The sequence below is a fragment of the Hyaena hyaena genome, unplaced genomic scaffold (genome assembly GCF_003009895.1).
Source record: "Hyaena hyaena isolate Hyena2069 unplaced genomic scaffold, ASM300989v1 scaffold_806, whole genome shotgun sequence".
Classification (NCBI taxonomy): domain Eukaryota; kingdom Metazoa; phylum Chordata; class Mammalia; order Carnivora; family Hyaenidae; genus Hyaena; species Hyaena hyaena.
Genome location: NW_024081440.1, coordinates 459648 through 474314, shown reverse-complemented (window position 1 = coordinate 474314; position 14667 = coordinate 459648). Strand labels below are relative to the sequence as shown.

General features: G+C 40.4%; 1 protein-coding gene across 2 annotated transcripts in view; it reads left to right on the top strand.

Moving 5' to 3' along the window:
• PCOLCE2 (procollagen C-endopeptidase enhancer 2) overlaps positions 1–13556 on the top strand; it is an 82401-nt gene extending 68845 nt beyond the window's left edge. Inside the window, exons 6-9 of one of the 2 annotated variants that reach the window (XM_039219304.1) lie at positions 3066–3220; positions 7248–7331; positions 9387–9554; positions 13041–13556. In XM_039219304.1, the coding sequence (XP_039075235.1) occupies positions 3066–3220; positions 7248–7331; positions 9387–9554; positions 13041–13171 (538 nt within the window). In that variant the 3' untranslated portion in view covers positions 13172–13556. Of the gene's footprint in view, positions 1–3065; positions 3221–7226; positions 7332–9386; positions 9555–13040 lie in introns of both variants that reach the window. The other variant, XM_039219303.1, reaches the window with a different exon arrangement.
• Positions 13557–14667: the final 1111 nt, after the last annotated feature.

The following is a 14667-nucleotide window of genomic DNA, read 5'->3' as shown; positions in this document are numbered from 1 at the left end:
TTCTGTTCATATCTTCTGCCCATTTCTTCACTGGGTTGTTTTTCGGGCGTGTAGTTTGGTACAAAATCAACGTACAGAAATCGGTTGCATTTTTATACACCAACAATGAAGCAACAGAGAAATCAAGAAACTGATCCATTCACAATTGCACAAAAAACCATAAAATACCTTAAAATAAACCTAACCAAGGATACAAGAGATCATTTATATGAAGTTTAAAAGCACACAGACCTATACAAATATATTGCTTAGTGCTGAATATTTATTGGTAAGTCTGTAGGCAAAGAAAAGGAGAAAGACAGAATTCAGCATAGTGATAACCTCCATGCAGGTGGGGAGGGGGTGACATGGTGGGGCCCTTCACTTCTAAGGAGTTTGTCTGGCTTAGCTTGACAGCCAGCCCACCAACTAACACTTACCAGAAGAATATTATTTTCATAGAGTACTCCTGGGATGAGACAGTGCAGAAAATGAGAAAACATATTTGGGGGACTTTCCCCCTGTTAAAAGTCTGAATAGATGTGTTGTGGTTGGTCAGATCACCTCAGTGTCAGGTTCAGTGCAGTTATCAACACCATTGAATTCGGTTCAGAAACATTTATTAAACCCCAGTCATGTGGTGGGCACTGTAGCTGGAATACAATGATAAATAAAAACACAAAGATAATTGGTAGGAGGGATGAAATGAGGCAGATAGTTAAATTGGCAAAGGAGTATCTTGTGTGCGTTTCTGACAAGGAGTCCTTTGGTTCAGTCGGCCCCAGTGGTGGGGTCAGGAGAGGCTTTTTGAAGGAGATTGTGCCTCTTGAAGCTTAATCTTGAAGAAAGAGTTGGCATTGGTCACAGGCAGAAGGGAGGACAGACTCATTCCAAGTAGAAGAAGCTCCATTCATAGAGATACACAGGGGAGGGATATGCTCTTCTGGAGCCCAGACCTTGAGTTGGGGCTAGAGAGGCGGGAACGCTGAGCTGGATTCCATGTCTTACAGACGGGAGCCTTTCGGATGCATTTAGTCAGGAAATGGCGGGCCGGTGCCTTAGAATCCCATCCTTGACGTCATGAGCAGAGTCTGGTTAGAAGGCTGTGGCAGGGGGTCCAGGTAAAGTCAAGGAAGTTGGGAAGGATAGTAGAGATGGAGAGGAGGATGTCGATCAAGAAATATTGAGGCAAGATTGGCAGGACATGGTGGTTGATTAGCTGTAGTGATTGAAGAAGATGATGACTGTGGATGATAAAGCAGAGACAGTGAACACAGCCAGCTCTATAAGACCAAACAGCATCTTCCATCCCTTTCCGGGATCTGCCAGTATGGAATGAATCCAAGGGAGATTTTCTCTTGCCTTTCTAGTGATTTGTAACATTAATTTGCGGATGCACACATGGCCCTCAGAACATTTATGGCACTGTGATTCTATCACATTCATGCTAGAGCTCAGTAGCAGCATAACAAAAATATGTCTGTTACTAAAATACTCTTCCTTGAAAAAATTTAATTTCCAATTTAATGCTCCCAAGATTAGCTCATAGAAAAGGCATTAGATGGATCACTATAATTATAATATCATGCCCAGAAGGCTGACCTGATTAGGTCTTAAGGTTTCCTTTGTTGCATATAATAAGTGCTTTTTATAATTTTATCATGTAAACAAGTTTAACATATTTTATTTGTAATTGTAGTTGGGAATTGTTTTTCATGCATATTGTTTATATTTCTTGAATGTGTTTTCAAAAGCAAGACAGAATGTTTCTGATAAAGGCTTGATTCTCAGAAGCATTATTTAAATGATCTTGGTCACTCTTGTGACCAGAATGCTAAATGCAGGTCACAAAGCTCACTCTTGGGTTCATCCCATCCCTTGGCTCAGAAGGTAATGGCCTTCAGGACAGAAATGATCTTGCAGTTTTTCTAACTGGTTTGGTCAAGTACAGATCGGCTCCCCTCACCCCCAACCATCCCTACTCAAAGTAGCTGATACGTGGGGAAAAAAAATTGAGTTGCCTCATTATTTGCCGTCCATGACGCCTACAGAGTGGTTTGGCTGAAGATGCCTCAAAAGAATTTAGTCAAACCACTGATTAACTCAAATAACTTGTTTAGTTTTTAGTCTTGAAATAGAATTAGCCAAACAGCATTTTTAACCATTACTTACATAATAATAGAGAAAGCTTAAATGAAACTATTTTATATAGCTATTCCCTAAGACTTGAGTGCTTTTGAGCCTCAGTTATTATTGCCACTAAATCTTTAGTACAAGCTAACCAGCAAGCCCCTAAAATAGCTTTCAGATTAAGAGTTCTTTAATGATGTCGTTCATAACCACCAAAGCAATCACTTTCTCTCTCTCCTTCACAGCATTCTGCTACTGAGATTATAAAACAGAAACGTTTTCATTTCAGGCATGCCTAAGAGCTCTTATTAAAAATGAAATGGATGTCACGTTAAACCCTACATGGCTTTCTTGTCCCCTGGTGAGCAGCCCACCAAAATGATCCCTCTGACTGTCTTCACAGGGCATGGGAATTTATTAAATTTCTCCATCTGACTCTCTATGGCTTAGATTCCTTAGCTTCCCAGGCTAGCTCAAATCCAGTCTTAGTTAAAAGAAGCTGTGTAGTTCCCTAATCAGGCCAGACCCTAAGGTGCTTGTGAAGAACCAGCCACAGCTTCAGTGTTCATAGCGGTCTCCATGTCTACCATAGTCGCTTGGGTCACCTGGTCCTGTGTTCAAATTCTGATTCCCCCACATGTTAGCTGTAGGGTGTCAGGCAAATCACTTCAACTCTCTGAACTTCAACTGCCTATTCTGTCAGAAAGAGAATAATAGGGTTGCTGTGAACATAGAATTTGACAGTTTGCATAAAGCACAGTGCTGCACTGAACACTCGGTAAATGTTAGCTATTAGCATTAATACTGAGCAGATTGAGACTTTGGCCTTTTGAAGTATTTTAACTTTTACTTTTAAACATAGATTGATCTATTGTCAAGAAGTAATGGAAACCTAGGATTCTACAGTTCAGAGAGGTGCCGTTTAAAAAACTTTTTTTATATTTTTCTTCTTTTAGGCCAATTGTATCTGAGAGAAATGAACTTCTCATTCAGTTTTTATCAGACTTAAGTTTAACTGCAGATGGATTTATTGGTCATTACAAATTCAGGCCAAAAAAATTGCCTACAACTACAGCACCACCTGTTACCACCACATTTCCTGTAACTACAGGTAAGTTTTTCTGTTTTGATGTTTGTGCACACACCTCAGGAGTATAAGAAAAATTCTTTTGAAGGAGAAAAAAAATTAAAGATACTTGAAACTAAATTAAGTAAAATGAAAACTTACCCAAGAGAATAATATGACTCCATTAATGAAGGAAAAGTATAAGGTGTAAAAATGTTTATAAGGTAATAATTTTTAAGTGTCATCTAAGAAAATTATGACCACTTAAAAATTACTAAGAACCCAATTATTGGCACAGATCATTATAAGCCCAATTTTTTTTCTTTATAGCTTTCTTTTTATTACATAGAATTGTAGTATTTAAAATTAAAGCTCTAGGGCCTTGATACCTGCCTGTTTTCAGATTTGCCAGTTTTTGGTTTGGGTTTTTGGTGTGTGTGTGTGTGTGTGTGTGTGTGTGTGTGTGTGTACGTGTGTGTGTTATTTTTTTCCCTCACTTCACTCTAAAATGTGTTATACAAAATACTTTTTTTTCTTTCAAATTGGGGTAAATTGGTATTTTAGAAGCCAACTGGGAAACTGGTCTTGAGCATAACCTATGAAATGGAGAGGCAAGAATGTATCCATATACTAAGTCTCCACCCATTGAGATTTCAGGACTCAGATCTCAAAATCTAAATTTGAAAGAAAGAAAAAAGTGGGAACGCAGGATCTGAAGTTAAGATACAAAATAGTTTGAAATGAGCCCAGCTTTTATAGCCCACCGTTTCCTGCTTGCACCCCTGGTAGTGCTGACCTGAGTACAGGCACTTCTAGAAGGGCTGATTTTTCTGTGTGCTCCACAAGTGTGCCACCTTGTGGCCTAGACATGTACTGCCTTCTATTACAGCAGTATTTCTTATTTCTTCAGCTCATCTCAGTGGACCCTGGTGTACTTATTCTTTCCATTGAATTATCTGGCAGCACCATTGTGCTAGTGGCTCCCTAAATTTTATCTCCGGTCCTAAACCTTCTCTGAAATTGCAAACATGGATTTAAAATTATCTCCTCGGGTTTTGTTGACTGCTAAACATTTAGATTAAAACATATCAAACTCAACTTGTTTTTTTTTACACTGTTTTCTGCATGAAATCGGCTTCTCCAGTTGTTTTCCCAAGCAGGGTCCATAGCATTAGCCACACTCTTAAGTCGGCTTCGAGTTCCTCTGTCTTACCATCCCACTGCATGCCCCCCACCACACACACAAAGCAGACCATTTCTCTCACTTGAATTCATTGTCTATACCTGTGCTGTCCTATATGGTAGCCACTACTGAACCCTTGAAATGTGATACTGAGGAATTGAATTTCAATTTGATTATTTTTCAGAAGCCTCATGTGGCTAGTGGCTATCATACTGGGCAGCACGGGAGCCAGGCTACTTCATGCCACATATAAGCCCTTTTATGATCTCTTCACACCTAGCCTCTCTTCCTATAGTTCCATCTTTAGGCCCTGCCACCTCTCTCCTTAAGCTTCCAAGTATTTTGGTATTTTATCGACAGTGTGGGGGGCACTGTCGATGGATTTAAACAGAGTTCAGAATCAGCTGCTCACCTCATGAAGGGAGCTCTGGCCACTGTGAGGTGAATGGATAGTAGGGTCAAGATGATCAGCAGGCTCTCATGGCCATCCAGGTGAACTGTGCTGTGACAGAAGTACACAGAGAGTCCAGAAATACTGGCTATTGTACAAGCCAGGGACCTTGGGAGATATTGACAGGTCTTTAATTGGTGATTAATGGGACTAGGGAGATCAGCGAGGTGTCAAGCATGCCTCTCAGGTCTCTGGTTTGCACAATTCAGGGGAAAGTGCAACCTTTCCCTGAAGCAGAGAAAGGGGTTTAGGGGTAGAATCATAAGTTAAGCTGTGGCGTGTTGGGTCTGACATGTCTGTGAGACACTCGAGTGGAGTAATCATGTCCAATCCTATCTATGGCCTCCAGAAGAGGTTTCAGCAAGAAAGTTAAATTTGAGAATTAAAAACACGGATGTGGTTGACACTGTGATCCAGAATGAGATAGCCTAGGAAGAGGTTAGGAGTGAAAGGAGGAGAAGGACTGCCCAATGCAATCTCTAGAAACCCCAACTTTTTTTTTTTTTAATATTTTTATTTATTTCTAGGAGAGAGAGAGACAGCGTGAGCAGGGGAGGGTCAGAGAGAGAGGGAGTCACAGACTGAAACAGGCTCCAGGCTCTGAGCCGGCAGTCAGCACAGAGCCCGATGCGGGGCTCGAACCCACGAACCGCGAGATCATGACCTAAGCGAAAGTCGGACGCTTAACCGACTAAGCCACCCAGGCGCCCCATAGAAACCCCAACTTTTAAAAAAGAACTATATACTGGCAAAGGAGACTGAAAAGATAGGGGCTTGAATGAGAGGCAGGTACACCGGATATTAGGATGTGTAAACTTGAAAGCTTGGTGATGACTAGCAGGAGAACATGTGAGCCTGGGAGTGACTGAGTGGTGGAGACAGAGCTGAGGGAAAGTCTGGGAAGGATAGAGCCATGGCACCGGGAGGAGGACGCACCCACCGAGATGGTCATAAGTGCATTTGGAGAGGAAGGCCAAGGACCAGATGCCATGCTGGGATTGCAGGGAGAGAGCAAACAGGGAGGTGACAAGGGTCAGGAAGCTCTAGTGATGACTTAAAGGCAGGAGAGCAGGGATCTATCGAAGGAGGAGCAGGAGCAGGATGGGACTCCCACTCAATTTCCAGATTGATGTTCTGGGATTTAGAAGAGCTGGTTTCCAGCGTCCACTGAAAGGATGCTCTTTCATCACACAGGGAGAAACACTAGCACCACTACTTTTTGACTCCAGTAATTAGGTAAATATAGGTCCCCAACTTCTGGAACAGTGTTCCCTCTCAATGTTTTCTGAGCTCTTTGCCTGAAAAAAAAAAAAAGTATACACACACACAGGCTATTCTTTGAATTTTAATTCTGTGATCCACTTGAGATCATTTTTGGAGTTAAGGATAGGTACACATTAAGAGTAAATCACTAATACATTCAGAAAAGAGTTCACAGAAACATATTAGAAGGGCAATGTTACAGCTGCAAATTTTTGCCCAGCAAGTACAATTCTGTTACAACTATCTTGTTTAGTTCTTCCTACCATTTTGCCACCTATAAGTAAATAATTAGCAAATATTTTGGAAACATTTTTATTGATGATAATGGGAATTAAATATTTTCATTTCATTAACCCACAGTTTCTCCATCTTGGCAATATTTACATTTTGGGCCAGATAATTCTTTGCTGTTGGGGGCTGCCCTGTTTACTGTAGGATATTTAACAGCATCCCTTGTATCTACCCACTAGATGCCAGTAGCAGCCCCTAGTTGTGACAACAAAAAATATTTCTAGACTTTGCAAAACATCACCCGAGGGGAAGAATCACCTTTGCTGGAGAACTACTCTGTTTACCTATTTCATTTTGTTTTTAAATTAGTCTACTTCCCAGTTTTTAAGATGCTTATGGGCAATGACAGACTCAAAATACATGTTTAACGATGGGCCGCATCTCATTATAGGTATAATACACTTACACAGTTTCTAAAACTTTGTACTACCACATTTGGGAAGTTGCCTATTTTAAATGCACTGGAGAAAACTCCCTCTAACCTCATGGGGAACACCATTGGATTCCTTTTGTAAAGTGAAGAATTAACCTGTATTTTCTGAGTTCATATTTTTTGCGCTGGGTTGTTCTAAGCAGGGCACAAGGAGGCTATATCTATTTTTGGTTAGTGTTAGTTATATATAAAGAAAGAAGAAAAGAGGGCTAAATTTGGGTTATCTTTGATCTCTGGTTTAAAATACAGCAGAGGGTATGGAGTTACCCTGAGGAAATTAGAGCAGCAGTTTGTAGCATAAAGAATTTCTTTTGAATGTAATTACTCCATTGCGATGACGGATTGATGGCTCAGGGAAATAACTAGGAATTTTAAATAGATAGATTCAGGTCAAAACACCAATTGCGTTTGAATTCATTTTTCTTCTTAGGTCTTTCTTCTTTGAATGAAGGTTTAAAACCCACTGTGGCCCTGTGTCAACAGAAGTGTAGACGGACGGGAACTCTGGAGAGCAATTATTGTTCAAGTAACTTTGGTAAGAATAAAACCGGGCCTTTTCTCTTTAATCAGAAACTTGAGACAGCATGCTTAATCTCAAAGGAATTGCCCCGAAGGTGATGGTAATGGGTTACACTCTTCATTCACCCAAGAAAATGTTTTCCTGTTCACCAAGGTGTGTTGAATAGTGTTGTTCAAAGTGTTAGATTTCACAACTGAGAAAAATATGTATACAGAAAATATGCTTTTTTCCCACATAAACTTATTAAGTTGATTCCTGGGATATAATACTGTATTCTGGCTGGATCAGTATTCCTGAAAAACCCTGTATACTTTTTTCCTCACATATTTTTCCTGTATGGCATATTTTTCACACATCTGTAATTCCACTTAAGTAAATTAGAAACATATCCAGGCTGGCCTTTCTCAGAAGAAATTCACGTATTTCCTCTGTACTGTCATTCCAGAGTATTAAATTGAAACTTGGGAATCTGAAATCTATTTAGAAATGCTTATAAATTGGAACTGAGGAGATATTACCTAATGACAGAATTTCTCAGAGCTTTTTCCAATTGAAATACTTGTACTTTCTGTAAAAACCACTTAAGAGCAAGAGATACCAAATTTAATTATGTTGGTTAGTTTTTAAAAGAACATTTAAGAAGAGTCTTAATAGGAAAAGGAAGTTGTTAAAGCCTAAGTAGGTTACCCACAACAGAGTCTCCCAAAAGAGGCTTGCTTTTTCTGTGCCTTAAAGTGGTATAACTATCTAGTCCAGAAAAACTATTTTTAGTGAAGGTGTGAAGGCACTGAAGAATCTGGGGCCCTAGATCTTACTGGAGTTTGCATGCTGCAGTTCAAATAACAGGCATGAAAATGAAAACAATGAAAAATGAAAACTGGATGCTGACACATCCAGGTTAGTCTTCTGCAGGAGGTGCTTAATGAAATCTCCCTCCATGTCCTTTGGAGCCACCAGATTTCACTTGGCTACAGACTTAACATTTTGCAGTGAACACTTATCACCAGGAATCAAAGTAAAGCATGATAAGAGTTCTGATTTTATGAAGTCTGCACACTACATAAGCAGCAGGTCAGCCGAGTCCAAATTTCAGTTTATTCCATTGTGAGTCTCTTCCATGGCAAAATGACCAAATACTAACACCCGTGGCCCATTGGTTTTCAGCCTATACTGGTAACACTCCCCAAGGAGCAGTCTTTGGCACAATAACTGGGGGGTGCTACTGGTTTTTCTGGGCAGGGACAGGGCTCATAAAACAGTCTCTCATTGCAAGTCCTGTACCACATGGAATTATCACCCACAAAATGCCAGCATCTTTCCTTCTGTGGCTCCAAAGTGAGACATTTTCCTCTTATATCACCACAGAATTAAACAGAGTTACATAATGAAAAGCAACTGAATTTTGTTTTTGTTTAGAGGCAAGAAAATGTTTTGTTATACCTCAGTTCTATACTTTGATTTGCTAAATGAAATAAACAAGGTGAATAAGATTATGAAAGGCCCAGAAACAGATAGATACCAATAATTAGAGCTGGATCCATGGGATGAACCAAAGTTAAAGGGGAGAGGACAGCTGAAGAGAGGGGTGGGGGGAAAGACACAGAAAGGTAGGTGCTCAACCACACAGACACGAAGCCTCAGATTGTCTTAGCTCAAACCCCTAGCATGCAACCCTGTAGTGTGGTATTGCCTCTAAAGATTCAAGGTCTTCTTGAGTATTCATAGGTAGAGGCTCATAAGCCTATCACTTATTTGGTAAATGATCCCCATGTTGGATAAAACATGGCAGAGATCCCCCTTCTCAGCAACAGACTACAATGCAGCAGATAATTAGGTTTCTTTCCTAGGTATCGACACCTAACAACGTGGGTAACATTCCAGCTCCATGGCCTCTTTTCAACCTAAATTTTGGTGACAAATGTGCAGAATCAAATGTGATAGCTCTGTTAGGGCTTTCTCTTGAACATTATGTTTCCTATCTGAAGCTTAGAAGAATGTATAATTATTCTCACTTCTGCCTCCATTTTTTGCTTTCACTGTCATATTATTTCTAAATGTTTCCTTCTGCAGTACTGGCTGGCACTGTTATCACAACTGTCACCCGAGGTGGAAGTTTGCATGCCACAGTCTCGATCATCAACATCTATAAAGAGGGAAATCTGGCAATTCAGCAGGCTGGCAAGAACATGAGTGCCAAGGTCATCGTGGTCTGCAAGCAGTGCCCTCTCCTCAGAAGAGGTAAGGAGGAAAATATTAGTTTTTCTTTAGGGAAGCTCAGGGACAGAGAAGGAAACAAGACGGACAGTCTGAGAAATGCCATGGCTGGGGAAGTAAAATCGAGGCTAATGTGTTGTCCACTTCTGGTGTAGAAGAAAGGCCTTTGGAGTTCGGCAGAATTGGGCTCTAAGCCCAGTTCTTGTAACTTGTGACAGAAGGTGAGATATGGAAATAATGAGTCCAAGAAGCATTTGAGGTTGGATCAATAGGGAACAGATACAGAAGGAGCCATTAAGGGGAAAGAGATTTTCAGTTATTACACTTAAGGTGCCAATACTATGTTTAGCAGAAAATATCTAGCAAGAAACAAGAAATTCAGAGTTGAAGTTTAGAAGAGAGAGGTATATATGGGCTAGAATTAAAGATTTGTAAATCATTTGCAGATACAGGTTCATTAAATCCACACATGGAAATGAATTTAAAAGAAATTTTGGAAAAAGGAAAGGTAAAAAATGGAAAAATTCTGGGGCGCCTGGGTGGCTCGGTCGGTTGAGCATCTGACTTTAGCTCAGGTCATGATCTTATGGTTCGTGGGTTTATGTCTGGCATTGGGCCCTGTGCTGAAAGCTCAGAGCCTGGAGTCTGCTTCAATTCTGTGTCTATCTCGCTCATGCTCAGTCTCTCTCAAAAATAAACATTAAAACATTTTCTTTTAAATGGAAAAAGTCCAGAGACAGAGGCAAGGAGCAAATGAATTTTTTTTTAATTTATTTTTTTAATTTACATCTAAGTTAAACATATGGTGCAACAATGATTTCAGAAGTAGATTCCTTAAAGCCCCTAACCCATTTAGCCCATCCCCGCTCCCACAACCCCTCTTGCAACCTTCTTTTCTCCTTATTTAAGAGTTACATGTTTTGTCCCACTCCCTGTTGTTATATTATTTTTGCTTTTCTTATTTTCATCTGTTTTGTATCTTAAAGTCCTCATATGAATGAAGTCATGATATTTGTTTTTCTCTAATTTCGCTTAGCATAATACCTCTAGTTCCATCCATGTAATTGCAAATGGCAAGATTTCATTCTGATTGCTGAGTAATACTCCACACACACACACCATATCTTTACCAATCATCCATCGATGGACATTTGGGCTCTTTCCATACCTTGGCTATTGTCAATAGCACTGCTATAAACAGTGGGGTACACGTGTCCCTTCGAAACAGCACACCTGTATCCCTTGGATAAATACCTAGTAGTGCAATTGCTGGGTTGGAGGGTAGTTCTATTTTTAATTTTTTGAGGAACCTCCCTACTGTTTTCCAGAGTGGCTGCACCAGTTTGCATTCCCACCAGCAGTGCAAAAGAGATCCTCTTTCTCAGTATCCTTGCCAACATCTGTTGTTGCCTGAGTTGTGTTAGCCATTCTGATGGGTGCGAGGTGGTATCTCATTGTGGTTTTGATTTGTATTGCCCTGATGATGAGTGATAGTGATGTTGAGCATTTTTTCTTGTGTTGGTTTGCCATCTGGATGTCTTCTATGGAGAAATGTCTATTCATGTCTTTTGCCCATTTCTTCACTGGAGTATTTGTTTTTTGGGTGTTGAGTTTGATAAGTTCTTTATAGATTTTGGATACTAACCTTTTATCTGATATGTCATTTGCAAATATCTTCTCCCATTCCGTTGGTTGCCTTTTGTTTTGCTGATTGTTTCCTTCGCTGTGCAGAAGCCTTTCATTTTGATGAGGTTCCAATAGTTCATTTTGCATTTGTTTCCCTTGCCTCCGGAAACATGTTGAGTAAGAAGTTGCTGCGGCTAAGGTCAAAGAGGTTTCTGCCTGCTTTCTCCTTGAGGATTTTGATGGCTTCCTATCTTACATTTATTTAGGCCTTTCATCCACTTTGAGTTTATTTTTGTGTATGGTCTAAGAAAATGGTCCAGGTTCGTTTTTCTGCATGTTGCTGTCTAGTTTTCCCAGCACCACTTGGTGAATAGACTGTCTTTATCCCATTGAATATTCTTTCCTGCTTTGTCAAAGATTAGTTGGCCATAATAAGTTCTTTAACTTATAAAAGTAATGAATGTTCTATGGTTTTTAAAAAAGTTTAGGTAAGTAGAGAAGGATACGAAATAAAAAGTGAAGCCCTTTCCCTTTCCCCAGAGGTACCATGAAAAGTTTCCTCTAGAAAGTTTGTCTATAGAAAGCATGCACGTACACTTAGACAAATGTGATGATGCTATACCTATTCTACTGCCACTCCCCCCCACCCCCGCACAACATGATGTGTGTGTAGACACCTTTCCATAAACAGCACATGGAGATAGATCTCTCTCTCTCTGGAATTGTAATCATGTTTGGTTTTCTGCTGTGTGGTATAGCATGATTTCTCTCTCCAATCTCCGCTCATTCCTTTTCTCAGTCTTATTACAAACTTCCCCCACCTATGCCCCACCCACACAATAGAGAGAAAGAGAGAGAGAATATCCACTTTAAGAATTCAAGTTCAGAAAAGTCTGGAGGCCAGCGGCTTCACATGGATTCTTCTGAGCAAATAGCAAAGGCTCTGTAAAAGTTTACACTTCTTTCCAGAACCACAGTAATAGCAGATAATGTACATGAAGACACTACTGTAAGGTCTCATAATGATGCTAACAGTCTAGCCTTGAGGTGGCATCCACCTGCATAGCCCTCCAGGCTTTCACAGGCTCAAGACCACTGAGGACAATGTCAGCCCACAAAGGAAAGATTATGCAAGAGAAAAAGGACACACATATTTCTCTTATAACACACAGGCGAAGAGAGAGAATAAAGGAGGTGGTAATAAACTCTGTCTTTATGGCATTTTTCTCAGGCAGTATAAATCTTCAGAGTTGAATCCACCACACCTCAGCTTAGGGCCCAGTCTAGGCCTAACTCAGCCAGACACACTGTAATACAAAAAATTATATAACCGATAGAACTTTTTAGTATCTATTTGTTGTAAGGAACTGTAAGAATGCAAAGCAATATATGATGCAACCAAGCCTTCAGGAAACTTACGTAGTACAGATGCTTCAGATATTGAAAAAAATCTCAGTTCGACAACAGAAGACCGTGGATCATTAGTTGCCAAGTGCCCGGGAAATCCAGAAGCATTATGGGACAGTGACAGGCCATCTGAGGATGGCAGTCAGGGAACACCGAGGCCCCTTGAGGAAGGACAGCCTTTCACATGAACACAGCGTGTGGTGCACAGCAGATACTCAGTAAATCCTGCAGAGCAGGACATGGGCCTCCTCATTTCCTCCATGTTCCTCATGTTGGTAGAGCTGGAACACGTTCCTTGGGGGGGGGGGGGGTTAGACTTTTTTTCTGCTGAGAGGCTTAAACCTGATTTTATCCTAGATAGAACAGATGTATAATAATATTGTTTCCAGATCATTTGTTTAGAGGTAAGTTATAGTCTATGTTGTAGCAAAAACAGTACAGGTAGAGAAAATATATTCTTTTTTTTCTTTTTTTTAGGTCTAAACTATATCATTATGGGCCAAGTGGGTGAAGATGGAAGAGGCAAAATCATGCCAAACAGCTTTATCATGATGTTCAAGACCAAGAACCAGAAGCTCCTGGATGCCTTGAAAAATAAGCAATGTTAACAGTGAACTGTGTCAATTTAAGCTGCATTCTGTCATTGCCTTTGAAAGATCTTTATTTTTCTCTGTAGAAAAAAACCTCCTATATGAAACATTGAGCATTCAGAAAGATTTACTCTTCACAGGATGTAGGTCTGAGACCTCCGATATCACTGATGGAAGTTCTGCGCCTGCATGGAGAGGAGCAGATATACGATAGGAAACTGAATGTATCGAGTGTTGACGGTTTGGAAGCAGTTTATTTATACATCTCTGTAAAAGGATATTTTAGAAATGAGCCGTGTGAAGATGTAAAAAAGAGATTTTATAAGTGCAATATTTATAGTGATATTTGTTTTACCTTCAAGCATTTGCTCTGAGGTGTTATATTCTCTTGCATTTTTTAAATCAGTGCTTAATAAAATATTTTTAAATGATTAAAATTTGTTTTTATAGAAAAAGACACTGTAAGAAGAACATTCCCTGCTTTTTACATAATCAGCTTGGTATCAATTCACACTTTGCTGAAAGAGTTAGCTTTCCAAGAACTTTGGAGACTAGATGGATCCAGTAATCTCTGCAGAACCAGACAGTGTTAGAATGGTGTCCCTCAGGGATCTAGTGCAACTCCTTCATTTGGTAACAGAAATTGAAGCTCAGGTATATTTAGTGACTTGTCTACAACACACATCTCCCAAGAGAAAGAGCTGGCAACCAAGCTCAGGAGTCCTGACTCCAACTCTGCCCCAGAGGAAAACTCTCGTATTCTGGCTTTGCAGTGTTTGGTCTTTGGTTTCCTAGCCTAAATCATGATTGGTCATTTGATAAGACCTGAAATTAGAAGTGAGCCTGATTCCCCTGTCCTGTTCATCCCCAGGTAACTGAATCAGGGTGTATCAGGTAGGAAGCTTTCTACTTCTGCTTTTAAAAAAATCTATTTTCACCCAGTCGTGGAAGGACCCCCCCCTTGTTTGCACACAGCTGTTTGAAATGCATCTGCAATGCCTCTGCCAACCAGCCTTTAGGAGGTTGCCGGGCAGGAGCTGTGGACGAGGGGACAAACCATTTCTGCCTGAAGAAGGTAGAAGACATCAGGGATGAACCAAGATTTGGGTCACAAGGTCTCCCATGGCACAACCTAAGTTGTAGAATGAAAGTATTCTTTTGCGTAAAAACAAGAATTCCCAGCTCCAGAGGTGACCAGACATTCAAAAGGCAGAAAAATGGAATTTCAAAAGGAAGAATCCCTCTGTTTTGGCAGCTCAGCAGGCACAAGCAAGCAGTGAATGTGGGCTGCTTGTGGGGTCAGGAATTATTCCTTAGCCTCTCCCACTGGGCTGCCCATCAGTACCAGAAATTCACCAGCTGAGAAAGTAGACGAACTAGAAGAGTCAGTAGTTGACTTCATTGGCCAGTGCCATCTTTTACAAACACCCTCACAATCATGAGGGCTTCTCGACTGTGCCCAGCCAGAATGTAACTACAGAATCCTGATTGATTCTAACCTTCTCAAGGCAAGT